Raw genomic sequence first — 22,666 nt, 5'->3', positions numbered from 1 at the left:
GCGCTTTCATCCCTAACGTCGAAGTACTCGAGATGGCAGAGGTCGACAGCATCGAGTCCACGCTGCTGAAGATCCAGCTGCGCTGGGTGGGTCACATCTCCAGAATGGAGGACCATCGCCTTCCCAAGATCGTGTTATATGGCGAGCTCTCCACTGGCCACCGTGACAGAGGTGCACTAAAGAAGAGGTACAAGGACTGCCTAATGAAATCTCTTGGTGCCTGCCACATTGACCACCGCCAGTGGGCTGATATCGCCTCAAACCGTGCATCTTGGCGCCTCACAGTTTGGCGGGCAGCAACCTCCTTTGAAGAAGACCGCAGAGCCCACCTCACTGACAAAAGGCAAAGGAGGAAAAATCCAACACCCAACCCCAACCAACCAATTTTCCCCTGCAGCCGCTGCAACCGTGTCTGCCTGTCCCGCATCGGACTTGTCAGCCACAAACGAGCCTGCAGCTGACGTGGACTTTTACCCCCTCCATAAATCTTCGTCCGCGAAGCCAAGCCAAAGAAAGAACTGGAATACACAATGGAAATCAAGAATCTGGTTGTGTGGTGCCAGAACAATAATCTTGCTCTCAACATCTGTTGATTTTAGGAAGAAGAAGCCAAGGGACCACACACCTGTATGCATTGATAGGAAGGAGATGGAGAAAATCAGAAACTTCATGTTCCTGGGACTCCATATCTCAGAAGACCTCTCCTGGACCCAGCACTTCGAGTTAACTGTGAAGAAGGCACACCAATGCATCTACTTTCTGAAGACTCAGAGGAGGTTTGATACCCTGTCAAACTTTTACGGCACTCTGTGGAAAGTATATTGATTGGTTGCTTGCTTCACAACATAGTTTGGCAATACAAGTGCCCAGGAATCCAGAAGACTGCAGAAGGTAGTAAACCTAGCCAGGCTCATCACAGGCTCTGACCTCCCATCCAATGCAAACATCTATGTGAGACACCTAGATCATAAAGGACCTCTTTCACCCTGTTACATCCTCTTCTCACTACTACCTTCGGGCTGAAGGTAAAGAGGCCTGAAAACCAACACCTTCAGGTTAAAGAAGAGTTTTTTTTTTCCAATAGCTATCTGTCTCTTAAACTTCCCCTTGGCACACTAATCATAAACCACCTGCACTGTTTTGGATCTTGTTTGCACTAGGATTACTGTGAATATTTATTATCCATCTTATGTATTAGTTCACCATTATAGATTTTCTTTATATGTAATTGTTTCACTGCAATAAATAACAATTTTTGGCACATGTACATTGTACAATACATATGACAATAAACTCATTATAATTAAAAATTGAATTCCATTATGGCAACAGACTTACAAACTTTTATAGAGCTCCAGATTATCAACTCCTTTCATATGATTTCTGCTTTAAAGATCTGCACATGCAAAAATCCTGACAACAGTTCTGAAATTCTTTCTCGCAGCTTGCAAAACTGCGCATATTCCAGGCATCGCCATGCATCATGAATTGGGAGAAATCCAGGAAGATTACTACTACCAGGAATGCTCAAAATCATTTTTATAATCAATTCCAAAGGAGCTCAGTTATCATAACAAAGAGCAGAGGTGAATGTGGGACCATCAGAGTTTGTAGTATTCAAGATCACATCATATCAGTTATTCATCAATGGTCTCTTTCACTCTCTCATATTCATTTATCCAGTCCTAAAGTTTCCATAAAATGAGACTATACTGTTTGACTTCTGAGCCAGTGAGCTAGTGTAAAACAACCATGGAAACCTATCACATTATTTCTTGATTAGTGGGATGCCACTATGTCCTCCAGGTGCTGTGAAATTCAAGTTTCTTGAAAAGAGTAATACAAGAAGCTTTTGTGGAAGGACAGGTCAGTAAGTTTGTGGATGATATGAAGGCTGGAGGAGTTGTGGATGGTGCTGAAGGTTGTTGTAGATTACAAAAGGATATAGACAGAATGCAGAGTTGGGCAGAAAAGTGGCAGATGGAGTTCTATCTGGGTGTGAGGCGATGCATTTTGGAAGGACAAACCACAAGGTTGACTACAGTGTTAATGGTCAGCTACTTAAAAGTGTGGATGAACAGAGGGACCTTGGGGTCCAAATCCATGCATCCCTCAAGGTCACTGCGCAGGTTGATAAGATGCTGCAACCTGGAGCAGACAACAATCTGCTGGAAGAACTTGATCAGCCGAGAAATTTAATGCGATGTTCTGATCCAAAACATCAACATTTTGATTTTTCCATTGATGCTGCACAACCCTATGAATTCTTCCAGCTGATTGGTATTTGATCACCTGAAATGAGCATCTTTGCACCACTTAGTAAAGGCAATTGCTCACTACCTCCAGTTACTGATGGATGTTATTTTAAGAAGGTCTATGGGATGTTGAGCTTCATTATAGGGGGATTGAACTTAAGAGTTGAGTGGTCATGTTGCAACTCTACAAATTTCTAGTGAGACCACACAGGGTATTGTGTTTAGTTCTGATCACCTCATTATAGGAAGGATGTGGAAGCTATGGAGAGGGTGCAGAGGAGATTTACCAGGATGTTGCCTGGATTGGAAAATAAGTCTTAGAGCTGGAACTTTTCTCTTTGCAGCATAGCAGGATGAGATGAGACCTAATAGAAGTCTACAAAATTATGAAAGGCATAGATAGGGTGGACAGCCAGCGCCTTTTTCACAGGGCAGGATTAGCAAACACCCAAGGACATATGTACAAAGTGAAGGGAACAAAATTTCAGGGAGACATCAGGGTTATGTTTTTGTTTTAAACACAGAGTTGTGAGTGTCTGGAATGCCTTGCCAGGGATAGTGGTGGAGGCTGAAATATTAGGGGCATTTAAGAGACTCTTAGACAGGCACATGAAGGAAGAAAAATAGAGGGTTAAAGGGTGAAGAGGGTTTAGTGTTTTTTTAAGGAATATATAGGTCAGCAAAACATCAGGGACCGAAAAGTCTATACTGTGTTGTGGTGTTCTATCTCTTATGGATCCCACTGGATATCAGTTATATAGGATATTTAGCACAATGGAAAGAGTCATCATGTTACTGCTCACAGAATTTGTCTACATGGAGTTTAATAAGGCCATTGACAAAGTCCCACTTGTAAGCTTAGTCTAGAGGTTCAGTCACTCGGTATTCAGGATGAAGTAGTAAATTGGATCAGATGCTAGCTTTGTGGGAGAAGCCAGGGAGTCATTGATGGTTGCCTATCAAACTGAAGGCCTGTGACTAGTGGCATTTCTCAAGGATCGGCTCTTGGTCCAATGATGCTTGTCACCTACATGAATGATCTGGATGATAATGTAGTAAAATGGATCAGTAAATTTGCAGATGACACTAAGATTGGAGGGTTTAGTGGACAGCGAGGAAGGCTCTCAAAGCTGGAAAATTGGGCTATAAAATGGTAGATGGAATTTAATACAGACAAGTGTGAGGTGCACTTTGGGAGGACGAACAAGTGTGGACCTTAAAATGGAAGGGAATTTCAGAGTACAGCAGAATGGGAATACAGATTCATAATTCCTTAAAAGTGGTTTCACATGTAGAGAGGGTTATAAATAAATAAAGCTTTTTACACTGGGCTTTATTTATCAAAGTATTGAATACAGGAGCTGGGATGTCACACTGAATTTGTACAACACATTTGGTGAGGCTAGATTTGGAGTAATATGTGGTTTGGTCACTACAAGTGTAGTGAACTGCAAGGAAGGCTTTCAGAGCTTGCAGAAGGATCTGGACCAGGGGTAAAAATGGGCTACAAAATGTCAGATGGAATTAAATGTGGACGTGTGAGGTGTTTCACTTGGGAGGACTAATCAAGGTAGAACATAAATGGTAAATGGTAGGGCATGGAAGAGTGTGGTAGGCACAATGGTCTTCATAAATCAAAGTTTTGAGTATAGGAGTTGGAATGTTATGGTGAAGCTGTACAAGACAATGGTGAAATTATATTTTATTATTGTGTGCAATATTAGTCACCTACCTACAGGAAAGATATCAATAAGATAGAAAGAGTGCAGAGAAGATTTACAAGGATTATGCTGGAATTTCAGGAACTGAGTTACGGGGAAAGGTTAAAAAGGTTAGGGCTTTATTCTAGGAGTGTAGAAGAATGACTGGAGATTTGATCGAGAAATACAAAATTATGAGGAGTATTGAATAAGTGCAAGCAGACTTTTTCCACTGAGGTTAATTAAGTAAGACAAGATCTAAAGGACATGCGCCAAGAATAAAAGGGGAAGTGATTAAAGGGAACATTAGAGGGACTTTTCATGTAGAGAGCTGAGAGTCTGGAATGAGCTCCAAGTTGAAGTGGTGAATGCAGGCTCCATTTCAACTTTTAAGAAAAATTTGGATGGGTACATGGATGGGATGGGACGACTATGGTCTAGATGCAGGTAAATGGGACAAGGCAGAATAATAGTTTGGTACAGACTCGATTGGCCAAAGGGCCTGCTCCTGTGTTGTAGTGTTTTATGATTCAATGATCTCAGTCCTATGAGAACCAATCCAGGTCTAGCCCCTTTGTATCAAAAACAGATTTTCAGAGCAAAATGATGCAAATTCATCGCAAAGTGAAATATTTTAATGATAAGTTATCCCCATAGAATAGATGAGGCAAAGGGGACAAAAGGACCTCTTAACAAATAGGATGGGCTCCTTTTATCAATAATATTTTATGACTTGGATGGACCTTGCTTCCAGAGGTTTGTGTTTTATTTCACATTTCCATCATTCACAGTTTTTCCTAATAACATCCCTGTGGTTCTGTTATGAGAAATCTTTAGAGGCAATCTTCATTCATTGCATTAATTTACACTTGCAAGTCTTCAATAAATTTCCAATTATCATATGAGACTGAGCACTGCCGATCTCCTCACCCACATGACATGAAGAGGTTGTTAGGGGGTTAGTGTTCAGAGAAGTGTAATTAACTGTTCTAATTCTGTAAAACTGTAACAAGCCAAGGGCTTTTTAAATCAAAGCAATTTATTCCAAACCTCCCCTTAAGCAATTAAATTTTGACTCTTTCCAAATCCTAATCTTAAAAGGACATAGTCCCTCTAAGTAAGTGGGGTCACTTTTACTTGTATTAATTTTCTGAGATTTTGAAGCTAGGAATATGACAAGTAAGCAGAGTTGAGAATGTAGATAATTAATTCAGTGTCAGGATCCGGACATCTCTGTAGCGCAGGCATTAATTCACATCGAATCAACACTGATATCAGCTGCTACTTATATTCAACAAATTATACATTTAATTTAAACTTCTAGTTCATGGCATTTCAATGTAAATTGGGTGCTGACATTGATCTATAAAAATCCAAAACTCTTCTTATTCTGGGCAGGCTACTACTCCTCTTTACTGATATTCCATGTAGACTTTGGAAACTACATGGGGCACCACCTCACGTGTGCAGGACATATTGAGGAAGGTTACACTGATGCATATTCCTTGATAGATGATGACAGCCCTGGCTGGTTACATGAATGAACCCAGAAAAGTGGATTTCCTTATCATATATTTTAAAAAATTTCAATATTTCGTTCTCTCATTAAAAAAAAAATCAAATCCACATCACAGAATATACACGCCAATATTTGTGGAGCTACCGCATCATTCCTTTAAGTAACATTAGCACATCTGTTATCATGCACATGAAAACAGCTCCTGTGTGCTCAGGGTCCATAAGCAGCTTGATGCAATGATGCACAAAGGTAGCCATCAACAGGAATGTCGCATTGGAGGTTTATGCATCAAGGTTCTGCAAACTTGAGATGAATAAGATTGTTGCGGGAAATGGGTTACATCTGTGTCAGGCACAGCCACACTGGCAGCCTCCCTCAACAGAGGACCAACTTCCCTCTGTTCACTGGAAATGAGCAGTGTTCCAGTTTTCCTTTTACGCTTTCAGCTCTTGTCCAAGATTTCAGAGCAACTACTCCTCAAAACCTGATTCCCAGCACCTTCAGGTAATCAGGCCTGATGGTGAAGGCCACAACATTTGAGCCAGGCCTCACTGCTCATGATTATGGTATTGCTTTGCTGCAATTGACTCTGGCCTCCGAGCCAGTTCAAAATAATTGTAGCTCCATATCAAGAGTACCTTGCTGTCCGGGATTATCACCACTCTTATCCCCATGCCCTTCCCAATGGGTTCCATAGAACATCACAACACAGAAACAGGCCATTCAGCCCTTCTAGTCTGTGCCAAACTAATATTCTGCCTAGCTCCACTGACCTGCACCCAGTACATATCCCTCCCATCCATGTACCTATCCAAACTTTTCTTAAATGTTAAAATCGAGTCTGCATTCACCTCAGCTAACAGTTCATTCCACGATCCCTACTTTCTGTGTGAAGTTCCCTTTAAAATGTTCCCCTTGCACCTGTAACCCATGTCCTCTAGTTTTTAATCTCTCCTAACCCTTAAAAACAAAGATATTAAGGGTTCTTCCGGTGGATCAATTTATGACTCCGTGTACCACAATCCAGACAGAGGAGGAAAGTCATACTCAAAATTCAGCATTTAGACCTCAGTGTCCCCTCTGCAAATTCTTGTCCAACAGACCTCAAGCAGTGAAAGTGGGTAACAACACCTCCATGAACAAACGAAACATTAGCACTCTGAAGGGATAGGTATTCAGTCCTTTAAATACTCCCTCTACACCTGCAACTGTACAGTGGCACAGTGCCAAGATAATAATCTCTTTCAACGTAAATAAGGTAAAGGAGATGATCATCATCTTCGGTGGGGGGGCAGGGGCAATTTCCCTTCTACTGACGTTAGACTAACTCCATCTCCAGTTACCTAGATTTATCCTTACAGCCCTTTATAAATAGCAGCGCCGCATTTGCCATCTCACGTTCTCTGGAACTTCTCCTGTCCTCAGTGATGAGTTAACAATGTCTGTCAAGGCCCCAACAAATTCCTTCTGCCTTCCCACAATATTCTGTGATGCATCTGGTTCATCTTTTCTAAATTTTTTTAAAATTTTTCACACTATGAACCATATTAACCAAAACACACAAAAACATTTCCCTCTTGAATATACACAGTGTCATTTTCTCCCCTTTTCCCCCGTCCCTCCTTCCCACCCCCTCTAAACCCATTAAACGTTCAACATATACAATACAATAAAACCATTAAACAATGTCATCACACAATGAAAATAAACAAGAAAATTGTGTCATCTACTTTTACAGACTGGGTCAGGTCATTTTGTCTTCTTCTCATTCTATCATTTTAGGGGGTGGAGGTCCATGGTAGGCCCTCTCTGTTGTGTTTCATGTACAGTTCCCAAATTTGTTCGAATAGTGTGACTTTATTTTTTAAATTATATGTTATTTTTTCCAATGGAATACATTTATTCATTTCTATTTACCATTGCTGTACTCTCAGGCTCTCTTCTGATTTCATCTGGTTCATCTTGATACAATTTAAAGTGGCTAATACCTCTTGACTACTGATGTAGACATGCTGGAGGCCATCTTTAGTTACCTCCCTCACCTTGCACTCATGTTTGTGCTGCTCAACATTCACAAAATATTCATTTAATATGGGCAGCACTGTTGGCATAGCGGTTAGTGCAACACCTTGACAGCGCTGGCTATCGGGACCAGACCTAGGTTCAAATCCTGCACTGTCTGTGAGGAGTATGTTCAGTGACAGATTATGTTATATTTTACATTGTATATAGATATGTTTTAAAGGAGATAAATTGTGGCAGGTTTTTTTTGTGTAGGTCACATACAAATACTTCAAAACAGATCTTATTTAAAATGCCAGAGCTCTGCTCAAGCCAGACAGTCCAGATTCCAAGTGCCTTTGAAAAACTTTGGAGAGAGAGAGAGAGAGAGATGGGAGGGGGAAGGGGAGGGAGAGAATTCAGTTCTACAGTTCAGCAGCAGCAGCTGGGACTGGAACAGGACAAGCTGGCAAGCTTGTGGAAAGCCCCATTTTGAAGATGGATTGTGAATTCTTAGTTTAGCCTGTTCAAAGCCCTTGTACTCCATACAAAAGGAGATGGCTGGCTGTATAATGTTGATAACCTGAAAGAAAGTTATCATCTGGAAAATCCTGATGGGGCAAGTTTCTTCGGCAAGACACTGAAGTGGCTGATTGGAAGGAATCAGTTATGGGTGTCCAACGAGCAACAAATCCCTCTCTGGAAACCGACAAGAACCTTCCTGAGCGGTAACCATTTTCCTTTTAAGCACCAAAGCCTAGTAAAATTCATAAATGTTAAATTCTGTGAATGGTATAAAATTGCCTGATATCGGTAAAATTGGAGGAGTGAGAAGTGAGATTCGACTGTGAATCAAAGAACTTTTCTGAACTTACACACACATTATATGCACTTGCTCTTAGAATTATAAGGGAGTTAAGTTAAATTAGGTTAAGTTAATAATAAACTTTGATCCTGTTTTCATGTTTAAAGATAATTAAGAGTAACCTTTGTTTAAGTAACCATTTGTCTTGGTGAATTTCTATTGCTGCTGGGTTTTGAGGTCCTCTGGGTCAATAACAGTACATTCTCCCTGTGACTGTATGCGTTTTCTCCGGGGATTCCAGCTTTCATCCACCCTTAAAAAATCGTACCAGGGTGTAGGTTAATGGGGTGTAAATTGGGAAGCATGGACCCATAGGGTTGAATTGGCCTGTAATAGTGCTGTATGTCAAAATTTTAAATGTTAAATTTAAGATCTTCCCCATCTACTTCAACTCGACAAATAGAGTCCGCCTGCTCCTTAAGGAGACCTATTCTTTCCTTATGACCTTTATGTACTTATATACACAATGTAGTTTTGGATTTTCCCTTATAGTCTACCAACACTATTTCAAGACTTTTTAGTCCTCATTTCCTTCTATAATGTGCTCCAACATTCATTTTCACCTCAAGGGTTTCCCTTAAATCTGTCTGCTGCATCTGATAGAAGCCCTTTATTTCTTTCTTATCTGCACCTCTGTGCCTCTTGTTAACCAGCGTTCCTTTATCTTGCCGTTCCTACCCTTGACACTACTGGGAACATGTTCATCCTGGACCTTCCTCATACTTTTAAATGGCTCCCATTTGACAATTGTGTTCTTACTTTCTATTGTTACCATTACGTCAATTGGGCCTTGCCCAATTTAGGATTCTTACTTGAGGGCCAGTGTTATCCTTTCTCATAACTATCTTAACGTTAATAAAATTGTGGCCATTGGTCCCAAAGTGATTCCCTACCAATACCTCAGTTACCTGACCATTCATCAGTACAAGGTCCAAAACTCTCCTTTCCTAGTAATCATATCAATATTTTCAATCTCTCATTGCTCCAGTTGGAGGTTCCCATCTGCTTTAAAAGTGCATCAATAATACAGGAAGAGCAGAGAGCTGCTTTAATAAATATTGCCAGTTAGCACTGACAACTACTGTGATAAAATGCTTTGAGAAGTTGGTCATGGTCAGATTTAACTTGTACCTAAGTAAAGATCCAGTCTCACAGCCTTCTGCCACAATCGCTCCACAGCAGATGCCATCTCACTTGCTCTCCCCTCAGCTCTGGACCAACTAGGCAACAGCAGTACAGGTACACAATCCTTTATCTGGACATCTAAAATCCGGAAAACCCCAAAAACCAGCATTTTTTTTTCCTGGTGCTTGTACAGCGGAGAGGGAGAGAGAAAGAGAGAGAGACAGCAACTCAGGTGGATGAGGGGGAGGAGAGAGAGCAGTGTGACTCGGGTGGGTGGGGGGAAAGACACCACCTCGACTCGGGTGGGCAAGGGGGAGGAGATGCCAGAGCAACTGGAAGGGGATGGATATGGGTGCTTCTCATCGACTATAACTCAGCGTTCAACACCATCATCCCCTCAGTACTAGTCAGCAACCTTCAAAACCTGGGTCCCTGCACCTCTCTCCATAACTGGATCCTTGACTTATTCATCTCTTCCACACTGACAATCAAGACATATGCACCTCAAGAGTGCATACTTAGCCCACTGCTCTTCTCTCTCTACACCCATGACTGTGTGGCTAAGCACAATTCAAGTGCCATCGACAAACTTGTCAATGACACTACAGTTGTCAGTAGAATCACAGATGACAATGAGGAAGTCTAACAGAAATGAAATAGATCAGCTAGTTGAGTGGTGTCACAACGATATTGCACTCAACATTAGCAAAACTAAGGAACTGATTGTGGACTCCAGGAAGGGAAATCCTGGAGTATACAAAGCAGTCCACATTGAGGCTCAGCAGTGGAGAGGGTCTTCAACTTCAAATTCCTGGTGTCAATTTCTTTGAGGATTTATTCTTGTGCCTTCAAGGCAATGCAATCATTAAGAAGGCTTATCAGCGGCTATACTTTGTCAGGAATTTGAGGAGATTTGGTACGTCACCAAAGACTTGCAAATTTCTACAGGTGTAACATTGAGAACATTCTATCTGGTTGCATCACGGTTTGTTATGGAGGTGCCAATGCACAGGACAGGAAAAGGCAACAGAGAATGTGAATTTGGCCAAGGCCATCGTGGGCATTAGTTTTCACTCCATTAAGGATATTGTTACAAGCCCAGAGGACCCCAAAACCCAGCAGCAATAGAAATTCACCAAGACAAATGGTTATTTAAACAAGTTGCTTTTCATTTTCTTTAAACATGAAAACAGGATCAAACTTTAACTTATTACTATTAACTTAACTTAACCTAACTTAACCCCTTTTTAATTCTAAGTGCACATGCATGTAATGTGTGTATGTTCAGGAAAGTTATTTGCTTTAATCCTCACTTCTCCAAGTTCACCGGTATCAGGCAATTCTTATACCGGTATCAGGCAATTCATAAATTTAACATTTATGAATTTTCACCTGGCTCAGGAAGTTGAAGGTAAATGGTTACCGCTCAGGAAGGTTCTTGTTGGTTTCAGAGAGCTATTTGTTGCTCATTGGACACACACAAATTGATTTCCTCCAATCAGTCACTTCAGTGTCTTGCCGAAGAAACATGGCCCATCATGGGTTTTCCAAATGATAATCTCTTCTTCCAGGTCACCACAGAGTTCTACTCATTTCCCTTATTTCAGGAGAAACATTCTAGCCAGCCATTTCCTCTTGTAAGGACCACAAGGGTTTTGAACAGGCTGAACTCAAAACTCAATCTTTCTTCAAAATGGGGTTTCAACAAGCCTGTCAGCTTCCCATGTTGCAGCCTCTAAAACGTTCTGCAGAACTGACTTCTCTCTCTCTCTCTGAGAAGAATCCAGGTTTACTCCCTTCTCTCCCTCCCAAGGCTCCAAACTCAATCCTTGAAAGATCTTTAGCAGCACTTGAGCCCGGTCTTTTCAATTTGCAGCTGCTTTTGAAATTCTTTCCAAAGCAGTTCCATTGTCTCCGCAAAGTCATGGTGTCTGAATGGCAAAGCTCTTGCATTTTAAATGAGATGTGAAGTGTAAGTATCTGTTTGTGAAATGACCTGCACGGACCCCCACAATCTATCTCTTTTAAAAACATCTTTATATATAATATAAAATATACTATAACCCATAACAACATCTACAAGAGATGGTGTCTTAAGAAAGCAGCCTCTATCATCAAGGACCTCTTCACTCTGCTATCAGCGGGAAGGAAGTACAGGAGCTTGAAGATGAACACCCAGTGATCCCTTCTACCGCCAGATTTCTGGATGGATAATGAACCACGGACACTACCTCACCATTTCCCCTCTTTTGCACTAATTTATCTATTTTAAAAAAATGAGATTGATAGCAATTTTTGCACCTGCAATGTTGCTGCAAAAAACAACAAACCGCGTGTTCTTGACAATAAATTCTGATATTGCTAGAGAAGGTTCTCCTGGACACAGTTTAAAAAGTTCACTCCATCTAGTCCGCTAGCACCTTTGACATTTCCAGTCAATGTTGGATAAGTTGAAATCACTACAATTACAGCTTTCTTAGTTATACAGTTATCAACAAACTCTTAACTTATTTGATACTTTAGCTCCTGGTGACTGTTCAGTGACCTAGAGTGCATACTTTTTGGTTCCTGATTTCCATTTACACTGCCTCACATGATAGTTCTCTGGCAATATGGTCTCTAAAGACAACTATAATTTCTTTTTTAACTAATATTGTAATCCCCTTTCCTCCCACCACCAATTCTCTTCTCAGGTTTCTATCAACCTGCAACTACTGTATCCTGCAAGATTGCCAGTCCTGGTCCTCCTTCATCCATGACTCTCTTATGACTATAGGAGCTCATTGTCATGCCTTAAACTTGTCTGCTTTCTTCGTCAGACTTCTTGTGTTACAGTTAGCACAATAGAGTTCACTTGTCTAACCTCGATGCCTGTCCTTCATCATCGTGTTCTGCTTCAATGCATTTTATTTGCCTTTAATTCAGTTCCTTTGCCTGCTCACTCTCCTTAACCTTTTCAGCAGGCTCTCAAGAGCAAGTTACCTATTTGATCATGAACCTGCCCATCTGCCTTTGTTAAACAGGTTGATAGGGTGTTAAAATCTGTTGGGACTTTAATACCCAGACTTCCACCAATGCTATGTCTGTTCCACTGATAAAATTACTCTCAAACTGTTGGGGAGTGAACACGTTGGCAGTACTGGTTTGAAGGCTGATCTCACACTTCATATAGATTGGTTATCTGCAGGACTTCCTTCCTGTGGTCAGCAGTGATCCAGCTCTGACAAGCTGGAGATGATTTATTTTGTTCCCAATGATGTTTTGCAAAGTTCAGCACTGTAATTTAAAGCAAGGTTGAAATTTTACCCACTCGTCTCAGTGGGTGTTGTTAACTGTATTGAACATCCACACAAAGCAAAAAAAGGCTTTGCTGAAACCTTCTATTAATAAACAAACTGTGATCATCTGTCTTCAATCCATTGAGTTCCTTTTCAATTTGATAATAATAAATACAGCATTGCAATTAAGGGACCCTATTGACCCTTAATGCCATGAAGTGGATGTATCAAACAAAGATGTAACATTTTCAATATTAAAGCTGTTACGACTGGTCAGCGTTATTACAGCAAATTCAAGGCTACACATGCAGGTCAGAACACTTCAGCCACCCAATTTCCCTCGCACTGTTAAAACAAAGGAGGAAGAAACATGGGCTGAATTTGCTAAAAAAAATTAAAACTGAGTTGATGATAAGACAAGTCTATGAAGGTGGCAAAGTAAGAACTTACAACAAAAAAAATCAGAATTCTCAGCAGATTACATAGCATCTATGTAGAGGAAACGGTTTCAGATTGCTGTCCATGCATTAAATTCCTATTTTGTTGGGTGACAATTTTCACATCTCCATACGTGTAGTGCCAGTGTGAGGCTAATAGAGGAGTAGTGGTCTCCTCATCCCTCAAGCCTGCCGTATCACTCAATATGATCTGTCCCTGGTCTCATCCCTTCTGAGCAAGCTTCTCTTAGCTCTTATTTCCCCAATCTTTCAAAAACTCAAGCATCTCCTCTTTGAGTACTTTTGGTTTCCTACCAATTATGACCTTTGGGTAGAGAATCAGAAGATCAGGACAGTTGCCCTCTAAAAGGTCATTTGCTTGGAACATTAAATTATTTCCCTCCCCACAAGTGCTGCCCAGTCAGTTGAGAATTTCCAGCATTTGCTGTTTTTTTTTAATTTCAGTCTTCAATTATCTGTAATACATACACACACAAAAAAACCACACAAAACAAGAAGGGAACACTGGCTTACCAAAATTGTAGTGACATAAACAGTCCTATTTTCTAGGCCAGAAGTATCATTCGGGAACATCATTTCATTCTGCATTAGAACAAGTTTGTCTGCATCGTTCCAGTAACCAATCTGTGAATAATAAAGTTGGCAATTAATGACATGCCATTGGACAGTAACTGCTGCTATGGATAACTCAATGGCCATGGTGTGGAGAAGGTGATGTGCAGCATCAGTGGGAGAAAGAGAATGGCTGATGTTTCAGATCGGAACTTCTATCATGACTGAGAGTTAAGTTCCAATTGCCAGCAAAGAGGAGGAGATGTGCTACTGCAATTCAGTTCCATTTTAATGAAGACGAGTTCATTGTCATACATTCTTACTTGCTGCAGCTGAACAGGGACTTCATCAAATCACCACTCACATTGAAATTTTCTCCAGAAGTCAACAACTACTTCCTGGCATCTGATCTGCTTATTGTGATGACATGGATGTCCCTTGATCCTCCCCAATTTGAAATTGCCATTGAAAAAACAGAGGGCTTAAATTCCACATCTTGTTTGACAGGAATAGTTTAGGGATGCAGATTCCCAGGTGTAATACCAAGCAAATTCCAGCAATACAACATCATGTCGAGTCCTATAACAGTGCAGGGAGGCTGATGTGTTGGCATCTGTCACTTGGCATGTCCACAACCTACTTACATGGGAGATCCTGACAGGTATAGTCGGCAGGATTTGTCCCGACTCCGTTTCCCTTCCCACTGATGCTATCTGAGCTGCTAAATATTTCTAGTGTTCTCTTTTATCTTAAATTTCCACAACTTATGATGTGACAAATCTTGTTGAATTTTTTGAAGAGGTGACCAGAAAGGTTGATGAAGGTAGAGCAGTTGATGTGGTCTATTTGGATTTTAGTTCCACATGAAAGGTTAGTGAAGAAGGTTCATTCTCTAGGGATTAATATAGAGATGGTCAGATGGGTTCAGAGGTGGCTGCAAGATAGGCACCAGAGAGTCATGGCGGACAACTATCTGTCAGGATGGAGGCTGGTGACGAGTAGTGTGCCTCAGGGATCATTGTTGGGTCCTTTGTTGTTCGACATTTATATTAATGATTTGGATGACAGAGTGGTAAATTGGGTGAGTAAATATGTGGACAATACAAAAATAGGGGGAGTTGTAGATAGTAAAGAGGGTTTTCATGGACTCCAGCAGGATTTGGACTGTTTGGAAAAGTGGGCTGAAAGGTGGCAGATGGAGTTAAATGCAGATAAGTGTGAGGTGCTTCATTTTAGGAAGAATAACCAAAATAGAATGTTTGCAGTGAAGGGGAGGGCATTGAGGAATGCAGAGGAACAGAGCGTTCCTTGAAGCTGGATTCCCATGTAAGTAGGGTGGTGAAGAAGGCTTCTGGTATGCTGGCCTTTATAAATCATATCATAGAATATAGGAGCTGGGAGGTGATGTTGAGACTGTTTAAGGCTTTGGTGAGGCCAAGTTTGGAGTATTGTGTGCAGTTCTGATCTCCAAATTATAGGAAGGATATAAATAAGGTAGAGAGGGTGCAAAGAAGGTTTACAAAAATGTTGCCTGGATTACAGTATCTAGAATACGGAGAAAGATTAAGTAGACTGGGACTTTATTCATTGGAGCACAGAAGGTTGAGAGAGGATTTGATAGAGGTATTTAAAATTATGAAGGGAATAAATAGAGTAGATGTGAATAGGCTCTTTCCCCTGAGGGTAGGGGAGATTGGAACAAGGGGTCATAGGTTACAGGTTAGGGGGCAAAACTTTACAAGTAATACAAGAGGATGCTTTTTCACTCAGAGAATGGTGGCTGAGTGGTAGTTGTGGCAGGGTCAATTCTGTCATTTAAAAGGAAGTTAGATGAGTACATGGATGTGAGGGGGTTGGAGGGTTATGGGCAAGGGAGTGGGTAGGTGGAACTAGTGGAGTTTCACGTAAATCGGTGCAGACTAGAAGGGACGACATGGCCTGTTTCTGTACTGTAAAATGTTGTATGGTTATTCTTTTTGCATGAATAAAACACGTTTTTCTACCCAATTCTCTCTACCCATGCTCTCTACAGTTTCATGGGATGGTTCCCAGATTAAAAATATAATCTAAGGTCATGGAACAAAGTCAATTACTAGCTATAACTACATAGCTATTTTGTTTTGAAAAACATTTTTGACAATTCCATCTCCAGTTTACTTCAGATTTTTTTCTCCACAAATTACAACAGAATGTCTTATCCTTTCAAGTGGTGATGTCTATCACCATCCAACACTTATAGTAAATGATTTTAATTTCCCTGATATTGACTGGGACTCTAATAAAGCAAAGGACTTGGATGGAATGGAATTTCTAATGAGTGTCAGGGTAGTGTTCCTAAACAATATATAGAGGGCCCTACTTGAGAGAGAACAACACTGGACCACCTTAACAGAGAACAAGGCAGGGCTAGTGAATGAAGTGTTAGTAGCAAAAAATTTTGGGACCAGTGACTATAATTCTATTAGTTTTAAAATTGTTATGGAAAAATATAGGACTAGTTAACAAGTTTATGTCCGAACTTAGTGGATGTCTAATTTCAATAGCCTCAGACATGAACTCTCAAAAGTTGATTGGGAAAGACTGCCAGCAAGACTTTTAAAAGTGAAATGGAAAAGGTTAAGGAACAACATGTGCCTGTTAGAATGAAAGGCAAAGACTGGCAAGTTTATGGAACCCTGGATGATGAGGTAACTGGCATCAATCCAGGGTAGGGATCTAACAGAGAGGTGAGAGTGGAGCAATTTAAAAGGGGACAAAGGGGCATCTTTTCCACATTGTTGGTATGTGGACTGGCTGCCTGAGGAAGCGTTAGAGGTGGGAAAAATTGTAACATTTAAAATATATTTAGACAGGGAAATGGATAGGTTTAGTTGAGAGAATATAGGCCGAATTCAAGCAAATGGGACAAGCTTGGGTAAACCACTTTAGTCAACATGGACGAGTTGGGCTGCAGGGCATGTTTCTGTACTGTAGAACTCTGTGACTCAATAGATTCCTGCCAAACATTACAAGGGATTTGATAGGGTGGATATGATGAAACAATTGTTTCTGATGGGGGAATTTACCAGAGGACATAACTGGTTCATTCTCAATCATTTAGGAGTGAGGGAAGTTTTTTCACATAAGGGGTAGTAAATTGTAAAATGTTTCTTTCCAAAATAATCAAAGTTTAATTTTCAAATTGAAGTAAATTGTTGAGGTACAGATTAATCACAGAAATAGGAAGACTTTAAAGGTCAGTTTTTGTATTCTACAATTTAAACACAAGGAAGCTTTACCTCTGAAAGAGAAATGTGTACTTTTTAAATATTACACTGCCATCCTCTCTAATATGAAACTGCTAGCCTCGGGGAGATGACTGGACTCATTAAAAGACAAATGTTTAATGGTCTACTTTGCAGTTCTGAGATCAGATATAGAAGGCACCATTAACATTCTCACACATTGCGTTATACTTGGTTTACACCATCACCTGGTCATGATTATAATGACAAACTGACTTCTGTCCCTCTAGGGTTTTAATAAGGGCATTAAATTATTTTCTACCAAGGGCAGACAAATAACAGATTTTTTTTTAAATAAAGAATCACATGAATTGTAAACTGGTTTCAATGCTTTTACTTTTTATCCCTTGGCAATAAAAGTCACAATGGATTGTACTCCCACAAAATGACATAGATGATCATTGGAATAGTTGAGGTCTGACAGATTTGATTAAATTACAAGCTTGAAGAAACAGACAGTATTATTTTTTTTCTGCACTAAATGTGGTCATAGATTAACATGCAGCAGTGTAAATTGCTTGCTTTGCAACCAAGATCTAGGCTGAAGGCACGATGTGGGCATTTCTGCTCTGACGCATGACCGCAGTAAATAATTCCTGACTGTTTTACGGAGTGCAATGCAGTGCACCTGCTGCAATTTCACAGTAAAAAGCAAATCTGCAGATTGCACTGAGGACTCCAATGCCACACTTATCACTGAATAGATTGTAATCAGATAATGCCTTAAGGCTCAAAATGAAGCTGAATTGGCTAAGGAGCTCAGCATTCCTGAGTAATTTTAGTCATCTGTGGAATTTACATAGGGTGTGTATTGGCAGGTGTCACGATCAGCATTTACCTCTGTCCAAGTATTTTTTTCTGCAATATTAAATTTTACTAAGCTTCCTCTGACCTCTGTCATTCAAAAGGTGGGCAGGACTTCCTGAAAACAGGTTTCCAGGTTTATGAGAAAAACTTAAGACCTTTTGGACCGACAATACTGGTTAATTAAATATAGTCAAAAATTTGTCGATTTTCTCCCTTTTTCCATATTGGCTATGAATATTCCTAAGTAAAGTAACAGGCTGCCATAAATAAGCAGTCCAGAATGGGAATCTTTCTGAAAAATCCCAATTCTAATCAACAGGTTAGAGTTAGCAGATCTTGCTCCTTTCAGCCAAGTTTGGCTAACTCAATATGTATCAGAAACCAAAGGTGGGATTATGTTTTGCAGTGGATAGGCAATGGTGTGTTGATGATGACAGTGGATGACCTGGGGTGTGGAGGGGGAAGGGAATATGGATGATGTGTGTGCTTTGAATGCTCAGTTCTTCTCAGGAAACATGAAATGTGGTCAAAGTTCAGGCATGATGTTATTGAATATTAATGTGGTCTACATTATTGGATGCAAGCCAGGACTGAGTATCTTGCATTGGTTTAGAAATAGAACATAATTTGTACCTGTTTTTGATTTGGAGGAAAACATTTCCAAAATGTGATCATCAAGAACATCACCCTTCCACTCTCAATCTACAGCTGACAATTGCTGAACAGCATTGTTCATCTGTCCTATTAAGCCTCAGAATTTTATAATAAATTTTCTTTCAGGACATTTGCTCCAGTGCTTTATTCAGTTGAGACGGATAGCTGTCCTCCCTCAAGTAACTCTACTTTCAAAGAAGAGGCATAGGGATGAAATACTATTGAAGGACAAGTAGTATCACCATTTGATTGGCTGAATAGAATTAGCAGAAGCTGTATCTCCTCATTGTAAAACTGCATTCAAAACAAACTGATGATAAATGTCTCCATATGTCTTAGAATTAATTATTTAAGGAGGCTGAAATCAACTTTGATAAACCTAGACAGATATTACAGACTTAAAACTAATTTAGCAAAGAATAATGGATTAGTGGCCACTTAACAAATTGCATTATATCAATTCAGAATTTCTTGGAACATTGTATACTATTAAGAATAGTGTTTTGTGCCCTGATATACTTTTTTCCCCCCCCAAACATTATACCAAATGTCCTTGATAAGTAATTAGAATGCATCTGAAAAAAAGAAAATCTAGGATCTAGGAGGCAACATGGCCCATACTTTTCCAAATCAACATGACTGACAGACAACACAATAGGTTACCTACATGCATCATCTCATGGCAGTTAACATATTCCAGTGCACCTCACAGGAAGATTAAATTGAAACAAACCATAAAAAGGGGTCTAAAGCAGATTATCAAGGTATGGTCATTAAAGGCATGTTTTAATTTGTACCTTGAAAAAAAGGGAGTGAAGCAGTAGGTCCTTGGGAGTTATTTCTAGATCCTGGACCCTTGGCAGATGAAGGCATGATTATTAATGTTGGAAGAACAAATTTGGCAAAATTTAAGATACCAATAATACTAAAGGGCACATATCATAGAGAATTAGGAAGAAATAATCAGACTTTCATGGATAAATATAAGACAGTGGTTGCATGGCAATTAAATATTGAAACCGAGAGATTCTAAACCTTTCCAAGGCAGTGCAGAAGCCAGGAATACTGAAACTCGTAGTATCCAGGAGGGGAAAATCTGAAGCTCAAAATTTGCCATCATCAAACATAACTAGTATCAGCACCTATGCTTCTCTCCATAGATGCTGTCTGATTTGTGAACATTTCCAGGAATTTCTGTTTTATTAATAGGCCAATCGGGTTCTCATTAAGATTATAGTTGAACTACTTTCATCCTTTTTTTTGTAAATACTTTATTTTCTATTTTTATAAAAAAATTAACAATTATAACAATTCAATAAAAAACATATATATGCATACATTTTGTATAAAGTAAAAAAAAACATATAGAACCCCTAACTCTATCCCCTCTGTTTCCTCCCCCCCAACTCTTTATTAAATACCTTTTCGTACATCATCAGAGCTCACAGTTTAGATTAACTTCAAGATTCAGGGAGAGATCCTTTTTGAATTTAGTACCATTATCAGAGTTGGACACCAACATAGTTCAAATATAGTCACCATATTTTAAGAAATGTATCATACTTATTCCTTAAATTGTAGTTATCTTTTCCATTAGTATACAACTATCCATCTCTGTTACTACCTCACCAAGGTAACTGGAGACTCCAATTCCACGTGATTGCAACACACTTTATGGCCTCTGCCAGTGCGATTTTAACAAACAAATTTTGAAACTCTAAGATCATTACTTATGTCTATAAAATTGCCTAACAAATAAAGTTCTGGATCACCTGGGAAGATCCACCCTTGCAGATAATTCTTGTTAATACTTCAGAAATTTCTTGCCAAAAGTGACCAAGTTGAATGAAGGAATGTTCCTTCCTCTACCTCACACCTCAAACACAATTCTGGTATTTCTGGCTTAGATTTGTGCAACTTCTGTGGAGTGAGATAAAGCTGATGTAAAAAATTACATTGAACCAACCCATATCTCACATTAATGGTTGAAGTTACACTATCCACAAAACCATTCAGACCAGGATTGCTCTGGTATTGCAAAACCCAAGTCGGACTCCCACATTTCCCTTGATCTCTGCAGACCAGGTTTAGCACTTTCTAAATGAAGAGTAGAATACATTCTGGTAATAAATTTGGGCATATTACCCATCCAAACCATTCTTTCTATTTCACTAACTCCCAGAGGAATTGATGCCCGTCTCCATCATTCCCTCATGAAAGTTCTCAGTTGAACAAGACATAGAAATGCTCTATTAGGTCTATCTCATTTGTTCAAATGACATCAAAACTCCATCTTTAAAACAGTCCGCTATCCCTTTTGTAGCCACGTTTAGAATTCTCTTACCATTTCATAGGCAACAATGCATTGTTATATAACGTAGCTCTTAGCGAAATACCCACTTTTTCCCGATACATTTATACATTTCCTGCCATATTTTCACCATATGTTTCAAGATAGGGTAACTGTTGACAGGCAAACTTCTTCAGGGTAGGCAACCCTTTGAGAGCTTTCACAGAGTTGAATGCAAACGTCTTCAGGGTAGGCATAGGGTTACTTGTCTTCCTTTTTTAAAAATTTAATGTTCATCCATAAATAAAGTCTTTAGCTGGTACTCCATTCATAGAATGTAGCCCCATACGAACTCCATATGGTGAATTTCCTTTAAAAAAATGCTAAAAATCTTGCTTGTGCAGCCAGATAATATTTTTTTAAAGACTGGAAGTCTCAGCCCTCCTAATTTATAATCCCAGGTTAGTTTTTCCATTGTAATTCTGGGCACCATGTTATTTCATAGGAATTGTCTTGATTGTTTAACAATTTGAAAAAATTCTTAGGTAAAGATATAGGTAGTGATTAGAACAAGTATCGAAGTCTTGGCATCACTTTCATCTTTACACAACTCGCTCTTTCTATTAATGTTATTGGCAAATCCTTCCATTTTTGTAAGTCCCGTTCTATTTTACTAAGCAGAGGAACATAATTAAGTTTATGCAGATTTTGTAAATTGTTCTCTGTTCCTACTCCCAAATATTTAATAACATCTGCTTTCCATTTAAACCTACTGCCTCTTATATCTTTCGTAATCATGGTTTGTTAAGGGCCTTATTTCACTTTTGTCCACATTAACCTTATAACCAGATACTCTACTATATTTTCTGAGAGTCTCCTGTAATTTTTTCAAGGACCCTTCGGGATCTGTCAAATATAATACTCTGCTCGAAAGAAAACACACACACGTATTGTAGTTAGGTTAAGCTCTGAGTTTTATTAGGGCTCAGGCCCAACTTTTATACTTGCACTGTTCCTGCCATGGCCCTCTTGGCTGACGTCACAACATGCATAACAAAAGGGGGTTTCCCGCATATGGATATTCTCCTGCATAACAATGTCCTTCTTCTCTGCACTCTATCACTGTCTGTTGGCTGCGCAGCACGGGCAGTGCCATTTTGGGGTAGCTGACCTTTAAGCTGCCCTTGGCAGTTCACTAGTTGGGGCCAGTGCTGCTGTGTGGGCTGCTGACCTTTGGTTGTGCTCACTGCCCGGAGCACTGGCTCAATCACTGCGGCAGCGGGCCACCAGATGACACCTCCCCATCCCCCCCCCCACCCCAGAACCAGCAATATTGTCCTTGTTAGTGCCCTTGATGTCTGGAGGCAAAGTCTCTGCAGCCTTCGGTGGTCTGCCTCTTCAGCATGCTGCTGGTGTCTCGGACAGGCGCACTGGGTCCAGGTGTATGTGGTGAAGACCTCCATCTTGACTCCAACCTCCAGCTCAAACGTGGCTCCATTGTTGCGGATGACCCAGAATGGACCCTCGTATGGCATCTGAAGTGGTGGATGACGTGGACCCCTGTGAATGAAAACATACTCACAGTCTTGCAGGTCCTTGGGTAGGTTGGTCCTCATGTGTCTGTGGCTGGAAGGTGGAATCAGGGCCAGTTTGCTGACTCTTTCCCTTAGCCTGCTGAGGAACACGGCAGGGTCGTCCTGCTGTCTGCCGAGGGACGGTACAAATTCTCCCGGGATCACCAGTGGAGCTCTGTAGACGAGTTCAGCCATAGAGGTGTTGAGGTCCTCCTTGGGTGCCATGTAGAGGCCCAACAGCACACATGGTAACTCGTCTACCCAGTTGGGTTCTTGGAATCTGGTCATGAGTGTGGTTTTGAGG

The 22,666-nt window shown here is 40.2% G+C and overlaps 1 protein-coding gene across 3 annotated transcripts in view; it reads right to left on the bottom strand.

The window, feature by feature from the left end:
* The window catches only part of LOC138739354 (glutamate receptor 4), a 247,136-nt gene that overhangs the window by 84,717 nt on the left and 139,753 nt on the right, over window positions 1-22,666 (bottom strand). For all 3 annotated transcript variants that reach the window (XM_069891218.1, XM_069891219.1, XM_069891220.1), the window contains exon 9: window positions 13,715-13,825. In XM_069891218.1, the coding sequence (XP_069747319.1) occupies window positions 13,715-13,825 (111 nt within the window). The remainder of the gene's footprint in view (window positions 1-13,714; window positions 13,826-22,666) is intronic.

This window comes from Narcine bancroftii, chromosome 7, assembly GCF_036971445.1.
Source record: "Narcine bancroftii isolate sNarBan1 chromosome 7, sNarBan1.hap1, whole genome shotgun sequence".
NCBI lineage: Eukaryota > Metazoa > Chordata > Chondrichthyes > Torpediniformes > Narcinidae > Narcine > Narcine bancroftii.
Note: the sequence above shows the minus strand (reverse complement) of the source record. Positions and strands in the feature narration are given on the sequence as shown.